Source organism: Dermacentor albipictus, chromosome 10, assembly GCF_038994185.2.
Source record: "Dermacentor albipictus isolate Rhodes 1998 colony chromosome 10, USDA_Dalb.pri_finalv2, whole genome shotgun sequence".
NCBI lineage: Eukaryota > Metazoa > Arthropoda > Arachnida > Ixodida > Ixodidae > Dermacentor > Dermacentor albipictus.
In genome coordinates, this window is record NC_091830.1 from 4,498,915 (window position 1) to 4,525,497 (window position 26,583).

Here is a 26,583-nt window from a genome sequence, read left to right on the forward strand (position 1 = left end):
TGCTCCTTGAATATGTGACTCGGCGTATATATCATCCACCGAAATTAAGTGACATGCTGGGGGCGATGATCAGGGAAATTTTTTTATGTGGATTAATTAGGGAATACATAGAAATTGCAAAACCTTCGTTTTTCTCCTTTTCTTTTTCTCTTTTTTATAGGCGTCATTGAAATGCTTACAAAGCGTCCCCGCTGTCCTGGGACAAAACCAAAGAAGGCAACAGTTTCATATTTGGCCAGAACGGATGCAATGTTACGGGTAACATGTACGTAAAGTTTTAAGTGCGTAAATTAATTATATGCGTTGAAAATAATTACTGATTTCCATAAGTCGGCAGTATAAGCGAACGCTCACTCACGTTCATTTCATACTCACCCTCGCCGGCACTTATTTATTTATTTATTTATTTATTTATTTATTTATTTATTTATTTATCTATTTATTTATTTATTTAGAAATACTTCTCAGGCTTCCAGAGAGGCATTGACTGAGGGGAGCATGCGGTACAATTCAATTACATTTGAAGACAATTCCGCTATAAAATATCCCCAAGGAAAGGCAATCTACAAAAATGGCATGACAAACCACGAAAAAAAAAATCAGAACTGCAAACTTCCGTACTCATGCCTATTCGCCCTCGCACGTGGTCACTCACGTTCATACGAGAGCCCACTCGCACTCGCTGGCACATTCAGGCCCACTTAAACGCGCCCTCAATACTCCTCCTAACTTGCAAATATAACACCGATAATAGTAATAATAATAATAATAATAATAATAATAATAATAATAATAATAATAATAATAATAATAATAATAATAATAATAATAATAATAATAATAATAGGAGAGACGCTGAGTGTTTGTGACGTATGTTGTATATCGTTCGTTTCGCTCGTTGAAATTTTCTTCTTTTGCCTGAGTGCAGTTGAGCGCCTCTACAACCAAAAATCCAAAATCCCATACCCAGCGATACGTGCACCCTGTGACCCAAGCTGGCGTCAGATAGGTTTACGAAAGAGCGGCACGTACCCTGCGTCACACAGTGAGTGACTCAAGTTGGCCTCAAAGGAGTCCGCCGAAGAGTGGCACACGACCCGTGTCCCATTGCCCCACGCTGGTCCGACTGTTGGTTTCGAACCCGGTTCGCGCAGTATAGCAGCCTCGTTCTGCATCTAAGCGGGAAAGCGGTTAGAGACGACCTAGACAGACAGGTAGACAAGACACCGGAAAGTGGGTCAAGCATCCAAATAATGCTAATGGCAGTCCAAGAAAGTCTCGCCTTCTTCCCGTCCAAGCCCTGCTTGAGCCACGGCCAGCCTCAAGCGCCCGAGCACGAGCCGCTGACACGAGGCGAGGAAGAAGACGATGAAGAAGTGCCGAGTGTCGCCCGTCAAGATCGTCGCTTCTCGGGGGACGATGGAGCCCGAGGGGTGCCCGCGCAAGAGCTCCGCCTCGTCGCCCCCGGCTCCGCGGCCGTCGACTCCCGAGCTTCGGTTGGCTGGCCAGGCCCCGCTGCAAATACCGGGAGTCCACAAACCGCCACAAGGGAGGCACCGCGCCGAGGACACCGACGACGAAGGCGATGTGCGAAGGTGGTCGACGTCACTATGCGAGCGCATCTGCCGGCTTAAAGCGAGGCTAAAAAGACAAATAAGCTTAACTGTATTCGTAAATTACATTTGTGCAATACCGAAAAAGCCACTGTCGAGAGGCGTGGTGAGCCAGAAAAATGCGAAAAGCGAAGGTCCCGTGGAAAAGCCATGCATCCTTGAAGTTCGTGAGCTGGCCATGCTCGCCGTGACCTAATGAATTTTGACGGCGGTTGCTTTGTTGGTCTGTATATAGTAAGTCTCTTAACGCTTTCACAAAGAGATACATTCCATTTTATAAAGTAAGCAGAAGGCTGAACTTGGCAAGTTCGTAGCACATTTACCTAGTGTGTCATAACTATCTATATATAACGACGTTACGGCGTCGGGGCATCGGCACGAAATTAAAAAAAAAATGCAAGTTGCGCGTTATTTTTCTATTCTAGTTATTCTCCTCTACCGCAAAATTAACGAAAATAGAGTTGCGAAATAATACTTTATCAGTCTAAATTGATTTATTGCTTCTCCTTAGTGTCCCTTTAAATAGGAGTACTGACACGAACTTTCGGAGATGTAGAAACTCTACCGTGCGCGCTTCTGGTAGATAAGAGTATGACATTCAGAAAGCGCGAAGGTTAGCAAACGCTTACCGGATATTCTAATTTCGTATTAAGTTTGGTCTCGAAATGCTGGAGCTCACGTCACTGATATTTTTGTGATGTCATAGAACAGAACATTATTTACTGACGTCGCTCATAGCAATTGCTCATACAAAAATTGGAAAGTGATTAAGCCTCTAGTTGAAGTCCACAAAATAAAATGTCTTCCTGAGCCAGTAGGAGCTGAGAATAGGGGTGTATGAACCATATAGTTTATTCTGAGGCTCACAGTGTCTCAAGCGACAGCGTTTCAGTCTTCTACCAGAAGCGAAGCGTCTCAATGACAGCCTTTCAATGACAGCGTCTCAAAGCAACAGGTGTCACGAGGAAACAATGCGAGAATGCTCCCCTTATCACCGTTGCCGATACCACCAGTCCCGCTGGTAGCACCGACGCCCCCAGTCCTTCACTGTGGTACCACTGGTACCAATATCACCGGGGCCATCAGTACCTGATGTACCTTCGGAATACTGGCGCACGTTTTCAGATTTCGGTATTTCTGGGATCAGCCCACGAAAGAAAGCTAAGAACATATCCGATACGGAAGAGTTGGCGTAACTCGCCAAGAAAGAAATGGTCTTTAAATTTAAGCGAGAGTGCCACGCATGCTTCTTTTGACTGCACCTGCCTGTCGCAGCGGTCGCGGGAACGGAGTGAACCAGTGTTGCATGAAGTCATGGTGACGCATCCACCCCCTAGGTAACGAAACCTATTCATGTATATAAGAATTATAATAAACTATTTAAGGCGCTATAATGCTTGCCGGTATATTTTCTTGGGTTTAGATGGGTTGCACCTTAACATAACGACATCGAAAGCGCCTAACTTATCCTCGATCCCTATTCGATACTCGCGAAGCATAGAGATGTTCTCATTAGCAAGCGCTGTACTAATTGGATTTGGTACAAAAAATGTATAATTGGTAACACGAGGGGCGCAAATCTTTTTATTAGATATATGGTTTTTCAAAAGAGGGATGAAAATCGGGTAATGGTAGCATAATATGTTACAATCTAACTGTAGGCAGCGAAAACGGTTTGCGGTACCGCAAACCGGTAGACATAACTAAAGCGTAAAAAGTGCATCGACAAAGTGTATTTATTTGTGCATGAGGCATGAAAAGTATGCGTAAACGGAGTTAACATTTCCGCCGTAAGTTGTAAGTTGCCATGACAAACTCGGAGGCGCGCACGCACGCACGCACGCACGCACGCACGCACGCACGCACGCACGCACGCACGCACGCACGCACGCACACACACACGCACGCACGCACGCACACGCACACACACACACACACACATATATGACTTCAACGAGGACAGATGACGAGCACAGATGGCAAAAAAGCGAGAAGTAGGATGGAAGTTCGCTTGGACGCATGGCGGAAAAATCTTTGAAAGAAAATCAGAATCATTAAACATATGTTAAAGATTGCCTGCCGAAAAGATCTGGATAAAATGCAACGTTAAGGTTGGCGTTTATATAACTTATTTGTTTTTAGTATATAACCTAACAGAGTCATGGCTGCCCCGGCAGAATGTAAATACTATGACATTGCAAACTTCATCACTGAGGTGTCGTCTACTTACTTCAGTGCATTCCATTTAAACGCTCGTAGCATTAAAAATAATATGAACAGCCTACACATGTTTTTCGATAGCCTATCGATAAAATTTGACGCCATATTGTTCACAGAATCCTGGCTTTCTGCAATCGATAACCCACCAAAAATAACAGGATATAATTATCACGGAATTACGCGGTCCGCTAACCGTGGTGGAGCCATATCTCTGTACATCAAAAATTGCATTGCTTGTGATGTTGTTGATGAACTAACTTGTATTACAGCCAATGTAGAGTGTCTGATACTAAGACTTACGAATGTTGTTATTGCAGCAGTTTATAGGCCACCATTAGGACTTAAGTCCGAATTCTTTGAGTTCATGGAAACTTTGCTGCCTAATCTACACTCAATGTGCCCATCCTTTTTAGTAATGGGTGATGTGAATATCAATATGCTCAGTGGTGACGCATCCAGTGAACTTTTTCAAAACATCCTTCGTACCTTTGCCTGCGCAAATCTGATTACGTCACCTACTTGTATATTACTTGTATTACTGGAACTAGCGCCACACTTCTTGATATCTGTATCGCCAACCTTCCTTGCGACCAGTACTTAACAGGTGTTTTCTCCCTTGACATCAGTGATCATCTCCCGATTTTCACGTTTATACCAATAGCTCCCAAATAGCACAAAAATAGCAACCCAAATTATAGCGACATTAACTCCGCTTCGTTCAAAAATTGTTATTCTGATACTGAACTGATAGCATGGGACAATGTTTACGCCGAAAGTGATCCCGATAAGGCGTACCGTATCTTTCTCAAGAAAATCATAGCCTGCTATGAAAAACATTTCCCTTTGATACATAACACCAAACGAAGCAAAAGAATTTCCATGCCTTGGATTACAAACAGCTTGCATAAGAGAATAAAAGCCGAAAACAAAATGTACCATAAATTTGTTCAATCACGTGATGCTGCCTTGCTCACAGAATTCAAATTATATCGTAATAATTTAATAATACCTAATTAACCTTGAACAGTGGTTGAACTCAAACAGATTAATCTTAAATATTAAAAAAAGTAAATATATTGTTTTTAAACCTCTCAACAAACAAAGTGTCTTCGAACTCATCCTCAACTTTCAAGGAATGGCCCTGCAGCGCGTTGCATCTGAAAAATTTTGGGGGGTTTGGTTCGAAGAAACAATGTCTTGGAACATGCACGTTAATAAGCTCACGATTGAATTAGGCAAAGCAGTTGGTTGCCTCTAGAGACTGAGGGAATTAATTCCAATTAGACTAAAGAATGCAATATATTATGCTAATTTTTACTCACGTCTTTCATAATGCACTTTAGTTTGGGGTACTACAACGACCACTTACTATAACAAATTGGATCGGCTCCAAAAGAAGGTACTAAGAATCTTTGAGAACTTTAATGGACGCCCGAGTCAATTACCCACTGGTCCCCTATTCATTAAACATAATATGGTTAAAGCGTCTAAGTTATACGTCTATAAACTAATCTTTATATGTATAAAAAAAAAACTCCCAAACGATACCAGAACATTCCCCGTACGACTACAGCATACGTAACAGGCTAATACCAGTGCCGCGTACACGCACAAATTACGGTAGATCTAGGCTGGATTACTGCATACCAACCCTATACAACCTCTTGGAAAGCTCACATTAATTTCAGTGCCCCACTCGGTACTTTTAAATCGGAGGTGCGTGATTACCTGATGAAGCAATGAACCTTTTCTCTTTTCTCCTGGCTGCTACATTTCCTGCACTATTTATGCATTCTGTGATAGTGTCCACCATGTATGCTGTAGGTGCATCAAGCAAGTTCATTTCTTCTTCATAATGTCTGTATGTATATACAATTGTTCTAATTTGTGAAATCCACTGCCTCTTGCTCTCTGTAGGCCCCCAGGTCCCGTCAAGCTGTCTGGGACAGCTTTTTGCCTGGGGGCCCCCAACTAGTGTGTTGGAAATAAAGTGGATTCTGATTCTGATTTCCATCGCAGAGTTAGAGCTGTAACGCATGATTGTTCGTCTTCCCCTCTTAAGGTTTGCTCCTAAAAGCCGCTAGAATATTGCTTTCTCACGCAGCAGTTCCTTATTTTTTTAAAATATAGGTTCAGAGGTTGTCTAAGGAAAGTATTTCTGCACATGGCATGCACGCCCTTGCTGTAAATATTCCACGAGCGTCGACAGCGCCGCTCATCAGCGTCCTCGTCGCGGCGGGTGGAATCGCGTGGGCGCAGCGAGGCAATTTCCGGTTTGAATTCGCTACTCGCTTCAGAATCGCCGTTCGCCGCTACAGTGCCGCTGACACGCCGTGTGGATCGATACTCGCGCGATATCAGTAGAACAATTGACAGGTTGTACTTCAGTGGGGAATTAAAAACAATATACTGACCAATACTGGTCTAAACTAAAACGCGTTACTTTAAAGGTCATCGCACCGTGAACCACGAAATTCCGAAGTTCATCGCATCGGAAGCCATACATATAAATTCTTTCAGCTACATTGCTCATTGCATGCTCCTTACTTTTCATGTTTATTCGTTATCCTTCTGATAAGTTAGTGCTCTAACAATACAGCATCGAAAATTAAAGTTTGAAAATGTCCAAATGCGCGATGAAAGATTGAACGGCGCATTCACAGTTCTTATACTCGGCGAAACGCTCTCGTCCGCAGGCCATCGCAAGGGCTGTCGCATCGCAAACCGTCGCTGGCCTCGCAGTCCCCGCCGCCTGCGGCAGCGACGGCAGCCAGCCCCACGACCTCGTCGACGAGCCGTGGCAAGCGTAAACGCGCGAGGAACCGGAAGCTGCACCGGTCGCCGTCGGCGGCGGTCGTGTCGACGAGCGCCGACGCGACGGGAGCGCCCACCGCGAGCGGGGCCGGGGCGGCCGCCGAGGCCGCGTGCGCCAAGCGTCCGGCTGTGGCCCGCACTCCCGATCGTGCCGGCGTGCCCACGTGAGAAGAAGACGCGGGCTCGCGGAAAAGAGACCCCAAATTAGTTCACCGCGATAAAGCATCACTTCCAAACTTTATTTTTTTTACTTTAGCGGTAAGAGCTCGAGTACTAGACAAGGAAACGAAGGCCAAGCTTCCACTGTTCTAATTTCCCCCCGAAATCCCCGCGTCTGTACGCCAATGCACGTCAGTGTACGTCCTCAGTAGTCCTGGGCCTTTGTGGAACCTAAAACGGCGCACATATACAGATGCTCTACCGCAACGGTAGCCTAACGGTCGAGCATCCGCCTCGTGCGCGGGAGGTAGCGAATTCAGATCCCGGTGCCGCCGGAAACCCACCAGTTTTTTCTAGTGGGTAGAGATGTCCCCTGGCCTGGTGCTCGGCTTCTCGTGGGGCTTCATATTTCGAAAGGGGGCCGAATAGAGATTTATGAGTTGTCTCTGGACGCCAGTGTCCAATCACAGACGGCCTTGTTCAAGAGCATCCGCCGCAGCTGTGGGAGGCAAATGCTGCCGCCGGGTACCTATACCGGTAAAATAGGTACAAGCGCGCTTCCGGCATGGTGCTCGGCCATTACGGGACCACAACGCTTGGAACGGGGTGTTTGTCCCTAACCCGAAGACGTCCCCGCTTCAATACGTGCATATTGGGCGACACGGGAAATGGCCGCTATGGGAACGGTCCAAACATCTATCTTTCTCTTCTCTTTTCTTTTTTTTTTTTTGCTCAGGAGGGTTTTGACGGCAATTTAGGGCGCCGGCTCCTTTCCCAAGCGTATCAAAAAAAAAAAAAAAGCTGAACGCCAGGCCGGGGTACAGTTCTGCCCATTTGTGAACCAGTGACTACCCGGCGGTGGTGAGAACCGTTCCAAAAGCCGCGGCGGGTTATCTACAACTATAGGCCACGGCTGCGGATTTGAAGTATTTTCGCGTATTTTTGGTTGTTGTGGCACAGTAAATGTTGTCTAAACTTTGTCCCTTTGGCTCCTTTGGAACACAGTGATGTCCATCTTCAGCACTAAATAATAAGGTATAGGCCAGTGCCGGCGCCGTCAAAATCCATGAAAGCACATATCTGTTGCGGGAACTGGAAGACGGCGGCGTCGCCTGTTTTTCATGTGTACGTCTTTTCTGGCTTAGCGATCATTTTCTTGCAGTAAGAGCCGGCAGTCAGAAGCATAATGGACTATACAGCTCAACTTTACGTTCTCTTTCGTGTCCCTATAGGTGGCATTCATACCTACGAGTCCCTACGGCGCTTCGATAATGTGCACAGGAGTCTCGCTATCAAGTCCTGAAGACGTAACGCAAACAAACCGGTCGCTTTGGTCGATCCAGGTCAGTCGCTGGCTGTTAAATTTTTCATTTGAGTGACTGGAGCCGCTAAGCTATCCAATCAGTCAGCGGTGCAGTACAGCAGGACGTCGGTATATGCGTTTACGCCTCCATTAAAGTGGCGATGGAGGTGCAAGCCCATGAACGGCACCGATGAGGAGACATCTCGGTGAGGCAGGAAGTCGCGCTTACCGGTGAGAGTGTCGGTCGCCGTGAATTGCTCCTCGGTGGCCTGTTGAGGTCGGAAGCGCGAACTTGCAAGGTGTCTCGCCAACTCTCTGCAATGCAACGATGCAATGCAATGCAATACAGGGGGCTCGTATAAGCCGATCAGCAAGGAGACTGCGTGCTTCAGAGCATAAAGGAGGCACTGCCCCCATCAAATGCGCTACTAATCCTAGCTCTCACACCTCCTGTCTAAATGCATGGAAAAAAATCTTCTTGACGATGGTTCACTAAAGCAAATTTTCTTTAGGTTCGTGTTGCTGAAAGAGGAAAGTTTAAATCTTCCGTCTGTCCATCACATACTTTCTATTTAGGTCTTCTGTTCATGATTATTATGTTCTATTTTAAAATATTATTCCAAACAAAATATAATTGCTCTGTTCGCGCAGAGTGCCAACAAAAGCGTCGGCTGGCCTTGCCAGACACCAGGGCATGGAGGAACTGCCGGCCATCGACCAGCTTCGCCAACGAAGGACCCCTCTCCGGGAGACCACGGTCAGTTCACGGATCTGGGAAGCAATAATGACATTCTTGGTGGCAGCAACTTGTGACTCAACGTGTCACTTCCAAATGACTGTATAATAGCATACACGATAAAAATGTGGATTATAGTGCGAGAGCGTATGCGCACATTTTACGCACCCAAATCGAACAATAATCGATAGTTTTCTACGTAGCAAACAGTTGAGCTGATCAGTGTTGATTCTGGTTTGCCGGTGCGTCATGTAGGCTCTTCATCCGGCGCAGTCGTCGTCTTCGTCGTCATCATCATCGTCATCATCAGCCTATAATTGAGTCCACTGCAGGACTAGTGCTCTCCCTGTATACGATCTCCAATTCCTGCGCCAACCGATTCCAACTTGGGCCTGCAAATTTCCTAATTGTATCACCCCATCTATGTTTCCGCCACCCTCGACTTCGATTCACTTGACACCCATTCTGTAACTCTAATGGTGCACCGGTTATCTACCCTACGCATTACATGACCGACCCAGCTTCATTTCTTTCTCTTAATGTCATCTAGAATATCAGCTCTTTGTTCCACACCGCTATATTCCTGTCTCTTAACGTTACCCCTAACATTTTTCGTTCCATCGCTTTTTGCGCGGTCCTTAACTTGTTTTCGAGCTTTTGTAAACGTCCAAGTTTCTGCCATATATGTTAGCACCAGTAGAATGCAATGATTGTACTCTTTTGTTTTCAACGACAGTGGTAATTGACCTAGACAGACATACTCCTATACAAACTCTAGACGCTAATTGGCGATCCTGAATTTATGCCCCTTGCCAGGATAGTGAACATTATTTTTGTCTTCTGTATAATAATCGTCAACCCCACTCTTACAGTTTGTCTGTTAAGGTGCTCAATCATTTGTTGTAATTCGTCACCAGTGTGGCCGAACAGGCCAATTCTATCTGCAAATCGAAGGTTGCTGAAATATTCGCCATTGATCCTCACTCCTAAGACTTCCCAGTCTAATAGCTTGAATACTTCTCAATATGCAGTGAGAAGCCTTGGAAAAATTGTCTCCTTGCGTGACCTCTTTCTTGATGGGTAACTTTCTACTTGTGGAGAACAAAGGTAGCTGTGGAATCTTTGTAGATATTTCCCAAGATATTCATGTATGCCTCCTGTGCTCCTTATTACGCAATGCCTCTGTGACTGCTGCTATCTATACCAAATCTAATGCCTTTCATAATCTATGAAATCCATATAGAGATGTTGGTTGTACTTCGAAGATTTCTCGATTACCTTATTGATGACATGGATGCAATCCATTGTAGAATACATCTTCCCGAAGCCAGCCTGTTCTCTTCGTTGACTGAAGTCAAGTGTTGCCCTTATTGTACTGGAAATTATCTTGGTGAATATTTTATACAATACTGAAAGCGAGCTAATCGACCTATAATTTTTCAATTATTTAGCGTTTTATAGATTAGTACAATGTTGGCATTCTTGTCGCTTTCTGGCACGCCTGAAGTCGTGAGGCACTGCCTATCTATAAAGTTAATTGAAGGCCTGCAGTAACAACTGTAGCCCGATTGTTTTATCCTTGCATCTTTTGTGATTTCACGAGATAACTTAGCCGCCGCGACGGCTTATCGGTGGCTTGGGGGCACGCTAAAGATCCAAAATTAATCCGGAGTATCCCACAACGGTGTGCCTCATAATCAAATCGCAGTTTTTGCACGTAAAACCTCAGAATTAAATTCAACGAGATAACTTACAGGGATGTCGTTTGATGACAACCTTTAAGGTTTAAGAATCATTTTAATTGTTTTCTTTTGAGCTGAATAATAAGGAATGCCTGTGGCAGATGCCTCAAGTGCGTCTCTTTGGGTGGATTGCTTGAAAAATACGCTGGGCAAAACTTGCAGGGAAACTAGCAGTGTTTAATTAGATGAAAAGTTAATCTATTTGGCCGTTAGATAATTGTTTCCCAGCATACGTTGCAAATGTGCGATTTAAGTCTGCTATCTGTCTGTCTGTCTAAACCCCTTTCTTCCAACGCACAGAACACCCTGGGCCACATGTCACCTGGTATCGCGGGATACCTGCGCCTGCGCACCCCGTCGCCAAGCTGCCCGGGCACCCCTCCCACAGTGTGCGGAGCGAAGGCCGACCTGCGCCGCCTGATGGGCAGCCTGGACCTGACCTCCTCCCCCGAGCGGCCGACGGTGTCGACGCCCAACCGACACGATGTCTCGCCTCCGCCGCGAACAAGCCCGTCGGAGATGACCGAGTGCCCGTTTGCCTTGCCGCCCGATGTCGGCAGCGGATTTCTCGTGAGCTATATACATGTATAGACACCTTGCCATGGAGCTTTCCACTGTGACAGCAGCCCCAGAACACAGCCTACAGAGTACAGTGGCTGCCTATCCCAGTTCTTGTTTAAATCGCGCCACATGAAACGGATCTGCGATGGATAATTTTCATCCTCTGTAGTAACACAGTACAGAAGTTGTCAAGATAATCACGGATTGTAACGCTGCTTTTAAGGAGCATGTTAATGAGTTAGCATTCTTAGGATACTTCACGGGCTTTCTGGGACCGGCTATCTGTCTATCTATCTGTCTATCTATCTATCTACGTTTGTATCTAACTGTTTTTCCGTCAACTTGGGCCACTGTGTCACCATGCCTGGTCGAATGGTTAGAGCATCGGACTGCTGTGCTGAGGGAACAGGGTTCAAAGCCAACCGTCGTACCAGCTTGAGTCACTCAGTATGTGGCAATATGTAACATATGTGCCGCTCTTCAACAAACCTTTTTCCCGCCGACATGTGTCACTGTATAGATGCGGAACTGGACATGTACGCTATTCTTCAATGAAACTCTTTGAAGTGAAATGCCGACTTGGAGCACTGGGTACGCACGGATCGGTCTGTTTTGGTCTTCACTGAGCCTCTTCTGGTGCTAACTCGGGTCACTGGGTGTATGTGCCGGTACGTGTGTGCCGCTCTGCAATGACAAAAACGACCCTTTAAATTTCTCTGACGCTCGGCGGAATCGAGCCCACACATGTTCCTCAATGACCGCAACCCGATGATTTAGCAGACTGAGCCACATATGCACTAGGCATGCGCCGGTTTTCCATGAACGCCTTTCACGCCAGCGCTTTAGCGAGTTACGCCATGACTGCACTGGACGTGTGCCGCTCTTCATCTCGACAACTTGGGCCACTGTGTACGTGCCACTGAGAGCGCGGCAAGCGATGGAACAATGATCAGTGTGCGCACGCAGTGGCGCGCCACGCTTCTCGTCTCGAAGGCCACTCCCGAACTTCTCGGCAGCACCACTGGATGGCGTAGCGTGTAATGGGCTTGAGATTTCGTAGCGGATGGACGTATTTTTTCAAGGCTCCGTGGCGGCGACGAAATGATAAGTGTTTTGTGCATGCTTTGAGCTTGCTTCTGTTTTTGATTTGCATATCTTTTTAGCCTTTATATAATAATTGGGTAGTTTTCTTCTTTCTTTATATATTTCTTCGTGGGCGCGAGTATGTTTCGTGTTTATTTGGTTTTGCAGGATAGTCAGAGCGTCCTTTCGCGCCGCGTGCTTCAACACGAGGTCATTCAACAAGCGGTTGATTTAGGCACCACTGGACTCCTTGAAGCCCTTGTGTTCAGCGAGAGCAGGAGGAAACTTAAGCATGTCCGCAGTAAGGATTAGTAAGAGGCGATTGGAAGATTGGTGGAAGAAATAGGGAAACGACAATAAAACGGAGACGTACAAAAAAAGCAAATTTCGCAATAGGGGGTCAAATTTTGGTTATGAAAATTCATGGTGTTTTTTTTTAACCTAGGTAGGACATTGGGCAGGATAATAGCAAGAGCTTGGTGACACAACCTACCACCCCATTCCAAAGGCTTCGGACGCTCATAACATCCATCCATACATCTAGCAAATAGTGACTGTAACTCTAATAGGGTTAGTCTAATAGAGCAACTTTAAGAAAGAAGCGCGAGAGGGGAGCCCGGCTGCCGCATGGCGCCTTTCTCAACCTTCGCCTCGCACCGGCGCGCCGTCCACTTCGGAGTCGCTGAGTGTTCTTTAAAGAAGTGCAAAAGAGGAGTCGCGCTGGCAGTACGCGCCCCAAACATTACTCGTTTCGACGGTGGCAATACTTTGTGTCGCTATAGTGACGCAATTCTAAACACATTACTGTCGACAGTCATTGTCAGAGGGGTCCTGCCGAATTTTTAATCTAGGACTTGGGATAACTGCGAAGGAAAAGTTGCAGTTTTCACCCGATGCTACGCGAAGTAAGGCTCGTAGTTCTATGGGCAGCATACATGGCAGTAAACGCGTGCGCTCAGTAGCTCAACACGCGTGGTGTCACGCACCCGAAGACACACGATGAACAGAGTTCACTCGATGACCGCGAGTCACAACGCTGGCATGATGAGCGGCGGCAACGGCAAGCACGCCTGCTTATCCCAAAGCGAACGTTCTGCGCGGCCGTTCCAGCTAACATTTGATTGTGTGGAGCCGCTGAAACTCAGCAGTTCACGTCACCTCCAATGCGCGCGCGAAGGAGCGCGCATGAATGCGCTAGCCTTCTCGCCGTAACCGCTCGCCTTAGCATCTCGCAAGAAGAACGACTCAGTCTAACGCCCATGCACGGGTAGGGAGACTTTTACGTGGCTTATACAGTACCTCATATGCGGCCGCAATACAGTGACGAGGAACTCGTACACCTTACCGCCAATATCTGTATCCAAATCCACACTGCGCCTTTACATGAATCTCCTTCCCCCCCCCACACCCCCGCCTAAGTGTAAGGGAAGTGGCGCCGCCTGCAGACAAATACATACCCGCACCAACGGTTAAAGCGTGCCATCCACCCTACCGCATACGCGTGGCACATGCCCGTGCTGTGGAGGCCAGACAACTCTTGCCCACATTACGTGGGGATGATCTCAGGCCACCCGAAATTAATACGCCTCACGTCCCGACGCAAAAATTCAGAACGGAGCAGTGGGACACCTGGCTCACCAGCGAGGAAAAGGAGGCCCAAGCGGCGCTCCTCGACCAAACACAGCGGGCTGCTGAGGCCAGTGGAGCCCTGCACTGCGGGGGCCCCGTCCACCTCCTTCCCCAACCTTTTCCTTTTACAATAAACGCTTTTCAGTCAATCACTCGCAGCAGACCACGTGATCTCCAGCACTTCGGGCGCAAACCGCACATGCGCCATCACGCAGGGAAGAAAGCGTGAAAGAGATGATGACACGAGTGCGCCTCGAGTGTCCGTATAATTGATATCTCAATAAAAATTGATCAATTACCTGCGGCAGTTATGTGCTCTGCGACCTGGGGTTATGCCTGCGCAATGAGAGGCACCGTAACGAAGAGCTGTGGATGAGTTTTGAGTAGCAGGAATGCTTCAACAACCACCGAATTCTTAGTAAACTAAATATTTTTCGTGTCGTGGTCAGCTAAATGCGGCCGCTGCAGCCGGATGTTTCATGGTTTCTCCATAATGAGCGGAGCTATGCAGTTTCTGAGCCGTGGCCTGAGGCGGGTCGAATATTATTGCTTGCAGAGAGACCATTGTTCATTCAAGACAAAGTAAGGTGAAGCTAATCAAATAATGTATTAGTTCTACGCGTTTTTAAAAGATTTTCCTGATCTTAAAGATAGGCTAAATAAATAAATACGCTGAGCTGTATTAGCGAATTGCCCTTCCACAACGAAAAAAAAAATTACCGATGATTACGATACACCCAAATGCGAAATTTGAGCGAAGCTTTACACATGTTTTCATTTCGCGATATATTGGCTAGCGCGGACAGTCTGCCTCGTGCGGCACGTTGCAAACGGAGCGAAGTGCGGCGCGGCTGCATCGCTAAGACCGCGAGAGGCGGCGCGTGGGAGACGCGTGGGCGCGATTCGCAGCAGCCGCCGCAGCGCTTTGTTTTCATGTATAGTATCGTTGGACGCGCTCGTCGCATGCCATCGGTGAACAGACGACGCGCGCTACTCTGGTGCCATTCGTAGCCATCGTCACCGCAGAGCGGTACTACGCTCTTCTCAAGCTTTAGCCATATTCTGCTTCTCCACTTTCCGCCTCATAGACAAGAACGGCACCGAGAGCGGCGCTGCTGCGCCGGCGTTGAGAGCGCCGCATGCGGAGCAAAATTATATTAGCGGTGGTGCCCCTCTCCCATCTCTCGTTCGCGCCGCCTTGATTGCCTCCTGCACTGCGCGTGTTTGGGCACGTTTCGCGCCGCGCGCGGTGTGTGCGCGTGGACATTTCCTTCGAAGGGCGGTGTACAGTGTCTCTCACATTTAGGGGAAAACTCGAAGCGCAGCAGCTCGCGCAGATGCTCGAGGGGCGGGATCTTCAACGGCGTCGTCTGCTACGGCGGCGCACGCTGGCCGCATTGTCGAGAAACGTTCTACTGTCAGGTGCAGGGCGCTGATCACATCGTTACTGCGTGAAAGGAGCCGGTATTCTTTGCTAAGCGTTGCGCGACGCCCACTGATACGCCTCCAATGTAAGTTCATCGCCGCATGGCAGTCATAGACGACGTACTGATTCCATACATTCTTGACGGCCCGTTTCTGGAAGGCGACTATATATTCTAACGCGATAGGACGCCGATCCACACTGCTCGTGCTGTGCAAGAACTGCTAGAAGAGCGCGCAGTCACTCTCTTGGAGCGGCCGCCTCAATCCCCGGGCGCCAACATTATTTAAAATGTCTGGGGCTCGTTGAAAGTATCGCTGGCGCAACATCCCCTCTATCAGTCGCCCGAGGATAGGCTTCGATCCACCATCGTCAGTGACTGAGACGTGCAGCGAATGAACACATCCCTGATCAAGTCATTCTACACTTCACTGCCTTCCAGGATGAGCGCTGTCATCGCTGCCGCTGGGGACATGACGAGATACTAACTGAAGTTCCGAGCGTGACGTGTCCAATTCCCCACCGGCGGGCAGGGTCTGTCTGGTGTAGCGAATGATTATCGAGAGAAATCACTTCCAGCTCATTGTCTGAACCTAAAACGTTCATTTAATCGTGTCCGTTTGTTTCACCGTGTTCGACTCCCATTGTTGAGTGCTTTGTTTTCCTTTCCAGTCAAACAAAGACTGGGCACGTTGCGTGCACATCTTGGTGCGTTTTGTCGCTGCTCATTACGGTAGCACACACAGTGAAGAAATATACGTGCACACGCTCAGTACTCCGGCCCTTCGAAAGAACAAATGAACCATGTTGTCAAAAGAAGTTTGTGGAACTCCATTAGCGCCAATGAAGGATCAGAGTGTGGCGACGCACAACGTTTAGTAAAGAATATCAGCTCAGTTCCCGCAGTACCGATGAAATCGGTGCACTGCCCCTGACAGTACCACGCTTCCCGAAAATGCGGCCAGCGTGCGCCGCCGTAGCAGACGACGCAGATCACGACACCGCCCCTCAAGCGTGTGCGCCTGCTCGAGCTGCTGCCGCCGCACGACTCCATTGCTTGCCGCATCGCGATGCAATACGTTCCGAGTTTTCCCCTTAGTGTGAAACAAACTGCACACGCTATATTTGCCTTTAAGAAGATCGGTACGCTTGACGATTATTTTTATGGCTGCAATGCGGCGAAAGGGCAGCGTCTGCTTAACCATGTAAGGGACGCTGAGCAGGTAATTGGAAACGACATCGTATGTGCCGCCGGAAAAATCGTCAGCACATACGATGCGGCACATACATACGGCACCTACGAGCTAAAGTCATTTTTGCAGTTTCTCACATTATGTTTGCTACAAATCCGTGTTGTCTCTGATGCCGACAACGGACTTCTATCGACACTGTGCGGAAATAAACAAGATATATCGCTGCATAGCACAAGTACGACATGCGCACACAACTTTAACTAGTACGTCCCCTACAATATGGAATAGAGGCAGCAATGTAGACAGCTTGGTCATTTTTTAACAGTACTCAAGAGACGGAAGTTGAAAGTATTATTAATCATTCCTGCTTCAGCAATGCCGGCGCGACCAAGACGCGGGTGTGTATCGTCCAGTAAACCGATCGATCGGTGCGATGGTGAAGCGGGAATGAACTCCGGTCATGTTCAATGCATCATGCACATATTCAATTTCTCGGCACGCGTGAAATTCGGCCACTGCTAGCGCATACAACAGACGTGGTTTCCATTCTTAGACAGCGCACACACAAACGAAACACGAGAAAGAAGACAGGACAAGCACTCGTTGAACTTCAAGTTTTTGTATGAATAAAAGGATTATGTACCGAGTAATTATTAATTTCACGTGGGTTAGATATAGAAACCGTCATACACTCAGGAGTGATCAATAAACGATCTCGCTTCGTTTGCCAGATGTTTACTTCGCTCGGCGCACCGCAGTAATCCATGTCTGTCGTCTGCTTCTTTCGTACCATTTTCTTGTGAATCGGTATAATTTCACTGGTGGCATCAACCTTTTCATGTTTACATTGCTGTCGTGACAGTTAACAACACAATAATAATTTCCGGTCATCCGAAGAGGCGCCGTCGCAAACAAGAGACGTTTCGCGCGCAGCGCGAACTGAACGCGGGCGCGACCGCGAAGGGAAGCGGCGACGGAAACCTACACCTTCTCGCGTGCAGCGAGCGCGAGAAAGCCTTCTCGCGTGCAGCGCGTGCTCAGCCTGGCCTCCTCTGGCTCAGCGCGAGCGAAGGGAACCGGCGGAAGCAAACCCCCGGGGGATTGGAAACCGTGCCGCCAGGGGAGAAACGAGCGCTGGCGTCTCGGGCGAAACTTGGCGTGCGCTCGTCTATGCTTTCACTGTAGCCGCCTCCTCCGCTTTCCTTCTCGCACTCTCTTCACTTTTCCTCCCCGCCGCGCTCCGCGTTCGCCCTTTCATCCTTCGCTCTGCTCGTTCGCTTGGTTACGCCCAGGCCCGCCGACGCTCAACGCAGGAACGGGCGCTTAATAGCTGCACTCTAAGACGCCCCCGTTAGCGTGATAGAATGCTGCCTGGTAAGCCGCAACAACGAAAGATGGGTTGGCGCCCGACGCCGCCCTCTCGCGCCAGCTCGCCGTGTCGTCATGGATTCAGACAGCGCTTGCACGTGCGGCTTAGTTAGCTTCTTCATTCTATAGGAGCCAAAGACAGAACTTGGCAAGCTTAAAGAACCTTGATTAACCACAACGGTCCAAATACGAGTAAATTTTTTGAAATCCGTGACGCCACACTGGGGTAACCACGCGGGGTTTCGGCGCGAATTTAAAGAAACTGAAGTTTGACTGGTTTTCTGTTCTAGTAATGAATAGTTTACCGCGAAATCGAAGAAAGTATAGTTGTCAGAGAATACTTTATCAGTCGAAATTGATTTAATGTTTGTATATATCCTCCTATAGTTGAACGCCTCTTCCCTGTTGTCCCTGTTGCGTATAAACCGTTTAGGGTTTATACGCAACAGGGATGAAGTTCCTTTGTTGATAATTTATGATGGCTGTCGCCCTTGTCATTGTACACATTCTAGACTGCGCACACAGGCGTGTTTGTTTTCAACACGCAGGTACGTCAAGTTAGGCTTCACCTTATAAAGACCGTTATTGCAGCAAAGCACGCTTTAAAGCACACTTCCTTCTGAGTCGTCTGCGCCTGTAAAAGGACACCACCATTGCCTTTTATGCAATGCATAAACATAACTTGAGCCAGAAAATATTATTTCAATTAGTTAGGCCTTTCTTCAAAACGACATAGGTATCCACCTTTTAGGCCTTGTTAAACGAACCATCGCATGAATGAACTATAACTTGTAGCCAACAGCCATGCCCACCATTTGTACAAACCGGTCGGGGCTCAAATACCACAGCTTTGGCCCCGGTGGAGGGGCAACGATGCGGCTCCAGCACACAACGACATTATCTTCGCGAAACGACTATTTCAGCTTCCGAGCTCCTATTCATCGGTCAGTGTACCAAGCATCACGTTTGCATAACGAATGTCTCTACTCTGACAGCATTAATACGTACTTTCAGGTATAGTTTATGAAGGCTTATTGGCCCTTTGCCTGCTCCTAAAGATCACGCAATACTTGACGCCTTTAGTCAAGAGGATGTTCCGCATCCGCCGCCATAGCCTTCAGTGGTGCTGACTAACACTTCCAAGGTCATATCTTGTACACATACCCAAACATCCAAGAAAGTGTTCACGGACACAATAGCGGTCTCAGAAACTCAATCTGTAGAGCATCGCACGCGTAGTGCAGAAGATGCGAGTTCGGCTCCCATTCACCTGCGGCAATATTTCTTTTCTCATCCACTTTCATTTGCCTTTAAGTTATCAATTCAACATTCCAATTAAAAACCGCAGTTAATTCCCCTGTGCTTTCCATGGCTTCATTGTCTGTTGGTTTCATATGGTTGTGACCATAACCTCCTTGGCTGTGACTAAGAAAAAAAAAAAGATTGACTCGCCATCCCAGCCCTGTAAAAGTGCATGTCCAGCGATGCTGTTGAAAATCACCACAACTGCTGAGGGGCGGGGGGAGGGGTATGAATGTTTTATTGATTTAGAGTATAGCAATGGTAGTTTAGAGTAATATTAGTAATGGGAGTAATGGTAATTTTGGCAGCACGCCGCCGCCCATAGCGGTGCTGCAAGAACATTGAAATCAGTTGCCAGGCCGGGCCTTTTGTACACGTCACCCCCTACGTCGCAAGCTGCCGTCGGCGCGGCACTTGCGCAACAGTAATCTTTCCCGGGAAACGCGCTACGGGCTTCGTATTGTTATCCGGAGCGCCTTATAATCAATTATGTGGTTCGGATGATTGTTTTATGCTTTCTCTTTATTGAAAATTATGCTGTTCTGCGTGTTGTGTCCGTGATTCCAAAGAATGTATGGGCTGTTCGTTTCACCTTGCCGATTGGTTGGGGCATCTGCCTTGCGAGGGTACGAGCCTCTGCTTTCAACAGGTGAAGCGCCAATAGTGACGGCACACGAGAAGGAATACAGACAGGAAGCACCTTGTCCTGTCTGTATTCCCTCTCGTGTGCCGTCACTATTGGCGCTTAACCTATTGAAAGCTATGCAACAACTAGCACCACAACGTGTTTTACTGCGACCCCCTGCTCCTGGCCCTGCACTGTCACTCGGATCGGCCCACATTTTTGCCGATGAACGCGGGCACAAAAAATGCCGACGAACTAGAGGCTAACAGCTTCGCTGTAAAACAAGCCCCTCGGTTCCCCTATTGTCATTCGTTTCACGAGAATGACTGAAGTACACGGCTGTATACGATACATGCCGTTTCTCCCAACGAGCTGTTAACGCGCGCTTTAAGCCTGGATGACTAACCGCGTGGGATCACTCTTCCTTGACCCTTCCCTTGTCCCCGTGCACACGATCCCCCTCCTTTCCTTTCTACACATTCTTTCTATATCTATTCACTGGCTGCCGTGTGGCGACGTACGAGATGGAAGTCGGCGCAGAAAGGAATGGACCATGATAGTGATACGTCCGTGGCGTTCCAATGCGATTACGACTCTGTCTGATTAACCTTATATTTTTTAATTACCTTTCTCATTTTGTTCCATTTTAACGAATGTCTGAGAAATCTATAGGGAACGTTGATTTATCCCCGTTCTCCACGGAGGAAGGAAAAATAGTAGGGTCACATGACAATTTTGAACCACGAATAAATATAAGAGAAGTTGCCTGGAGAACTGGCGGCCCTCGTCACGTGATAGGCAAGCGGTAGTTCCTATATAGTCGCTGAGCGCGCGGATAATTATGGGAGAGCATAGAGTGAACGACAGGCCGCGAGGGCCGATTACGACGAGGGCATCACTAACAGCTACCGCAAACCAAGAAATGCCTCGAAAGGTTCGGCAACCATTTCGAGTCAATTACCCGGGAGTCAACGCGCAGACTGGCCCCGAAGAAAAGAAGGGAAGGTGTCAGAGGAGGATGCCTTGCCGAGGGTCTGACGGCATGCTCACTCCTAGTCTTTTCCTTTTTCTCTCTGTTCCTCCATGCCGTTCTCTTGATCCTGTTAATGGTCCGTTAAAAAGCGTTCGCGCGAAGGTTTGCGTGTAAGTGCGCGAAAAGAACGCCTGCAGGTGTCGCTGCAACCACGCAGTTGGAACCCCCCGTGGCGGCTTCGTCGAGCCACGCGCCCGTGACGGAGCAGCGCAGGTTCCGGCTGACCCGCACGCGCTCGCTGCCCGACCTGCGCCAGGAGGCGGCCGCGCCGGATTTCCTGCGAAACCGCCTGATACTGCAGACCGACGACACGGTACGCGCCGTCCCTCTTGCTTGCGAGTGGTGCATGCACCACTGCGGGGCTGGAGGCGGAGGAAACGGGGTTGCGCAGAACGGTGTGCAGGTTAGGGTTACGCTAAATGAGCACCAATGGAAGGAACAAAGAAACAGTCCAGCGCGGCGGACAACACCGGCGGTGTGATTAAATTAGGAGACTGAGGACATAGGATGGTGTCAGCATGGAGCAAGACGCGGTTAATTGGAGAACGATGGGAGAGGCTTTCGTCCTGCAGTGGACATATTTAAATAAGTCGAATCCCATAATGACTGTGATGGTGAGTGGGACACCACAGGTGAAATGTACACGTGTCCGGAAATGTTCAGGGCTTCGATGTTTGCGATGACGCTGTGTGTATCAGACAGAAATAAACGGCCCGGAGTCTTTCGTTCTGGCAAGCATTACGAAACATAATTTCAGAGCACAAATAAACACGAACGAGCAGAGAAGGACAACGAGAACGCTTAAACTGAATTTTCTTCGCAGAAACGGGGCTTTATGTACGCAGGAGAAGAGCGGGGAGGGGGGGCGGGGGCGCTGCTGGTGCACCCGAATGTTTAAAGATATTTTTCGATCCAGGTCACAATTATCTAAGGCGGCAAAAAACCAAACGAAGGCAAAAGTTTCATGTCACTCACGCACAATCTTGGGGCAGCAGCGGCCCCAATGGATAGTCCACTAGGTGGACTCTTACAGACTACACCCCCAGCCTCCACGTGGTTTGGCTTCAATCGCGTTGCGGTATGTTCCTCCTATTTTTTTCCTTCTTCCATGGCTGCCTTCGATGCCATTCATCATGCCAAAAAGAAAGGGGGGGGGGGCATAGTTAATTAAAATATAGTTAATTCAGGCACTCGAACCCCCGACTTTCGGTGGGAGTCGTACTCTCGAGCTTATGTGGAAGTCGAGCCCACGACACTTTGGGGCTAAGGCAAAGTTAATTACGACGCAGTTTATTAATATAGAGTTCATTAAGGCACTCGAACCCACGACCTTTGGTGGGAGAAAACAAATAATAAGAAGCAGCAACGAATTCGAATGAGAATGTGAAGTAATTTAATGAATGTCTCTTGAGCACGCAAGCTTTCGCCTTCCCCCTCTTTGGCATATGCTAAAGTGACTGTCAGTTTTTTTTTTACATATGAAAGTAGTAACAGGAAAAAAAATTGATTTCCAGTTGCCGCAACAAAACTATGGAACAAACTACCGAAAAAGCACGAGTTCAGCAACAACTTTTCATGCATTGAAACATTTCGTGCAGATTAGTTTAGTGAGCATGTGTATTAGCGACCATGTGCATTTTCTTGCGCAACAAATGATTTAGGTTTCCCTATTTGCTTTGTGTGCTTTCTTTTGTAACTCATTTATAACATTAGTTCTTATTGTTCTCGTGCTGTTCTTGCTACACGTACTTTTTAAGATTTTTTCTTTACCATTTTATTTATGTGCCTGTTTTGTGTGATCGTTCGTAGTAACTGCTTAAAGTCTGGTACTCGGGCAGCCAGTACTGTAAATATAAATAAATAAATAAATAAATAAATAAATAAATAAATGACAGAAGTCCAAAATAAGTTCTATGGTGCCGCCTGTATACCACTTTTTTGTAATTAATCATGATAAATAAAGGTGCGATTTGATGTGATTTGAAGTCCAGAAGTGCCTAATGTCACTGCCTTTCGTACCTGCTCCTGTTTCGTACGCTTTTGAGCGAGTGATGACATAATAGGTGAGAGTTTCACTGTTTCCCTCACATATGTTTCAAATTGCCACTTCGGAAGATATTTGGGCACTGAAACGAACCCTAATAACTAAAATGCAAAAAATAAAATTAAAATAAATTAAGCGTTATAAGCGTTGCCCTTTTCCCAGGAGACGCGTATTTTGCCTTAGTACTTAGCGTAACAATAGGTACTGTTGAGACGGTTTGAGTTACGGTATGTATATAGCTGTTATTACGTTTTCTTTGCGGCTTTATTGACATTCGGCTGTAACATGTAAGGTATAGATGTATGTTCATATCAGGCCGATTTCGGAGTTCTGGAGCATAGTTGGTAGTCTGCGCCCGTCCTTCTTGTGTCTCCATTATTTGTCCGTGTTATTTGTGCGCTGTCCTGTCAAACTTATTGAATCACCCAACTAGCCCAAATCAAAGAGTTTTTTTTTTTTATTCTAGGAACTGTTTGTAAACGGGCCAGTCGGTTCCTTATTCATGCCTGGCCTAAAGGGATGTATAGTTATATGCCTGGTGTTTATTCATTTAGTTAGTTATTTATTTGTTTACACTATTTATTTTACTCTCAGGACTGCGGTGACCGCAAGGTAGGGAAGGGGCTAATATATACAGAGAATTATTACAAGGTAAGAACAGAAATACAATGAACAATCAAATCATAATGCATACTACAGTATAATAACACGGTGTAAGTTAATTAGAATGAGACGATAAGTACATAATACTAACAAGTACATGGCAATATTACGAATCGAATAGTTCCGGAGCGAAGCGAATCGAATGTCGAATAAATTTCGAATAATTTTCGAATAATGAACAGCCATTCTCATTCTTTTTTTAAAGGACGATATCTTCAGATCCTTGCATAATCATAACATTAGAAAGCTTCTGCCATTATATTGCAAGCTACGAAGCATTGTTTACTAAATGCACAAATGGAGCATTAGTAGCGAAAGAGTTCGCTCACTCGGGACTTATTGGCTAGCGCGCGTGGTGGTGATCCAGTCTGGCTTTCTGACCGACAGCGCGCTCTACAGAAGCTCCCTTATTTTATGTCGACTGTGGCCGCTTTGATGAAATTTATCACACTTTTACTCCAATAGTATGCTTGATCGCGCGCAGTTAGCGATTTGAAATGTTCTAAAACTGTTGGACACACATTTATATTTACGCATAGTGATTAATCGATTCGAAGGCCGATACGATCGAGCATGGCAATATTTGAGTCGGTATTCGGAAGTTCCGATTATTCGCACACCCCTAGAACTACCATATTTGTAAGAAAAAATGAAGAGAAAGAAAGAAACGTAATTGCATCGGAATACATACATATCAAGGTATACTATACTCTGCCTCAGTAGTTCCGCGCAGCACCCTGGAAGCTACAGGCAATTCGACCATTTAGAAGGGTAAACGCCTCTATAGGGATGGTTGACCGTGCTTTGTCAGCCTCAGCTTTGCTACCTGCGAAAGCATCTGCATTTGCCGTTTGCAGGCCTCGCAGCCTTGTCTCTGTTTGCACGCATTGCGCCATTGGTTGCGCGTGGCAGCGCAGGTGTACCTTCCGTTCATCCTGCGCAAGGAGTACGTGATCCGCACCAAGCTGCGCGTCTCCTTCAGCCTGCTCAAGCCGCCCGTGGTTAAGCGGTCGCACAGCGAGGGCCACGTGACCGAGGTCACTTTCCTGCAGCAGGCCTACTGCGGCTACTGGGACGAGACCGACACCGAGCTGGAGGTACGGGCACCCATGCCACTACTGAACCCGCGCTCGTAGCCACGGTACGATGGCTCAGAGTGGCTGAGGAGTTCTACTGCGGAGCAAGAAGACGCGGGTTCGAATGCCTAACGCGGCGGCCGAATTTTGATGGAGGCGGAATGCAGAAAACACTCGTGTTACTTAGATTTAGCCGCACGTCAAACAACGCCAGCTGGTCAAAATTAAGTTGGGGTTCTTCGATGCGGCATATTTCATAGTCACAGTGTTTCTTCGGGACTTGAAATCAATAACTCAATCAATCGGAGCCATAGTGTTTCGCACTTGCAAAACTATCGTAAAATGTGGCGCGACATTGATTGAACCGGTACGGGAATAATTGCTCTGCTGTGCGTAGATCATCCCACTGTTTGGCATGAATGCTCCAGAAAGCGCACAGTAGCGCAGAAGCGTGTTTTCATTTCGTTCCCATCAGAGCGCACCCGGCCACCACAGCGTCCGGAAATGAGTCCCACGCACCGTCGCACAGCTGGGACGGCGACGGCGTAGACGCACCTCGAGACGCACCAAGGCTCTGCAATTTGGGATCGAGGATAGATGTCGCAGATTCGTAACCTGCATCTATTGGAGCCCATTATATAGAGGCGAATAAATGTCATTTATTAGCCTACAACTGTTTGTTTTTTAACGTCCTGGCGTACGTAGCCATTCCTTTATGGCGCCCTCGACTCGGTGATGACCATGATAGTCTGCTCGTTGTGTGACGTATGCGCAGGAATCCGACTGGCGGGTAGACGAAGGGTGCAACTTCTTCGACCTGTGCTACTTGCGCTGCAAGTGCTGCAAAAAGCACGCTGGTCCGATGGCCACCGCACGATGACCGGACGCTGCGGTGATGAGCCACGCACCGTGGCCTTTTTTTGTTGTGTGTGCGGAACTCAGCCGTGCTGCATTCCGCACTTAATTATTTTTACCGCCTAATCTCTTTACACAAAAACAACAAGCCGTTGTAATTAGTATATTTTTACAATACAGTTTCAAAGAAATGACCTACTATTTTCATAACACTGTGCATTATTTCCATTTTCACTCGAGTCGCAAAGGAAGGCTATGATTTTGGGTGGCGTGGTCTCTCAATCGTTATATCCAATATGTTTGTCATGCGTGCATGTAATACGAATAGGCACCACTGAAGGAACGTACTGTTTACCGGCGACGCTTCTCGGTGAGTGACTCATTAATTTTCTTGGCGCTGAAGTATACGTCTTTTCATACCGAATGAAATGCAGATAGAACACAATTTTACACTTTCATCAAAATTTTTGCAAGCAGGACAAAAGTTTGCATTCGTTATCATGCATATGCTGCTTACTGCTTTATGTGCGGTCTCTCCCCAAATTGTTTATTCGGTTTTATTGAAAATGTTTACTTCGGCTTTCTAGATGTTGTGCATGTGGAAGCACGAAGATAACATTTGTAGGCGTTGCATACTTCAAACTGTATATGTACGTGCAACTAATCTAGAAAGCTGCAATAAATGTTTTCAACAAACAAGACTGACGTAGGCTTGCATTAGCTCAGCTGTTTCCCTTGCATAAAATATTGCGTCAGAATGGTACAGCAGTGGAATGGAAAGCACCTCTGGTGTATTGAGCGTACTACATTAACGCCACAATAAACAGCTCGTTTGAGTGAATAGAACATGAACTCTCTCTATGTATATTTTGTGTAAGGTTTGGCTTGAAAATTCCCGTTTATATAATCCAAGATCTCCTGCGGGCAACTTCCTTGTTTCGCTAGCGTCTGTTGCGTTGGTCTGTGCCGCTATGCGCCAGACAAGTTGATAAAAACCAACCCTAGAGCCCGCACGACGTCCCGTAAGTACATTTCCCCACGTATCTAAGGTCTCTCCTAAAAACATTGGCGATGGGTACTCTTGGCATCAACTACAGAATATGACTAACAGCTAGACTTATGGATCCGCCAGCAAGCGCGT

General features: G+C 47.2%; 1 protein-coding gene across 4 annotated transcripts; it reads left to right on the forward strand.

Annotated features, from left to right (window-relative positions):
* The first annotated feature begins 1,222 nt into the window (after positions 1-1,222).
* LOC135920278 (uncharacterized) lies at positions 1,223-25,636 on the forward strand. Of its 4 annotated transcripts, none has more exons than XM_065454448.2 (7): positions 1,223-1,595; positions 6,530-6,811; positions 8,761-8,866; positions 10,888-11,157; positions 20,962-21,117; positions 24,429-24,608; positions 25,363-25,636. In XM_065454448.2, the coding sequence occupies exons 1-7, from the start codon at positions 1,369-1,371 to the stop codon at positions 25,465-25,467; spliced, it is 1,326 nt and encodes a 441-aa protein (XP_065310520.1). In that variant the 5' UTR covers positions 1,223-1,368; the 3' UTR covers positions 25,468-25,636. The 4 variants fall into 4 exon arrangements, with proteins under 4 accessions (XP_065310520.1, XP_065310521.1, XP_065310522.1 ...); XM_065454449.2 differs by lacking the exon at positions 25,363-25,636 and adding an exon at positions 25,063-25,268; XM_065454450.2 differs by lacking the exon at positions 20,962-21,117.
* Positions 25,637-26,583: the final 947 nt, after the last annotated feature.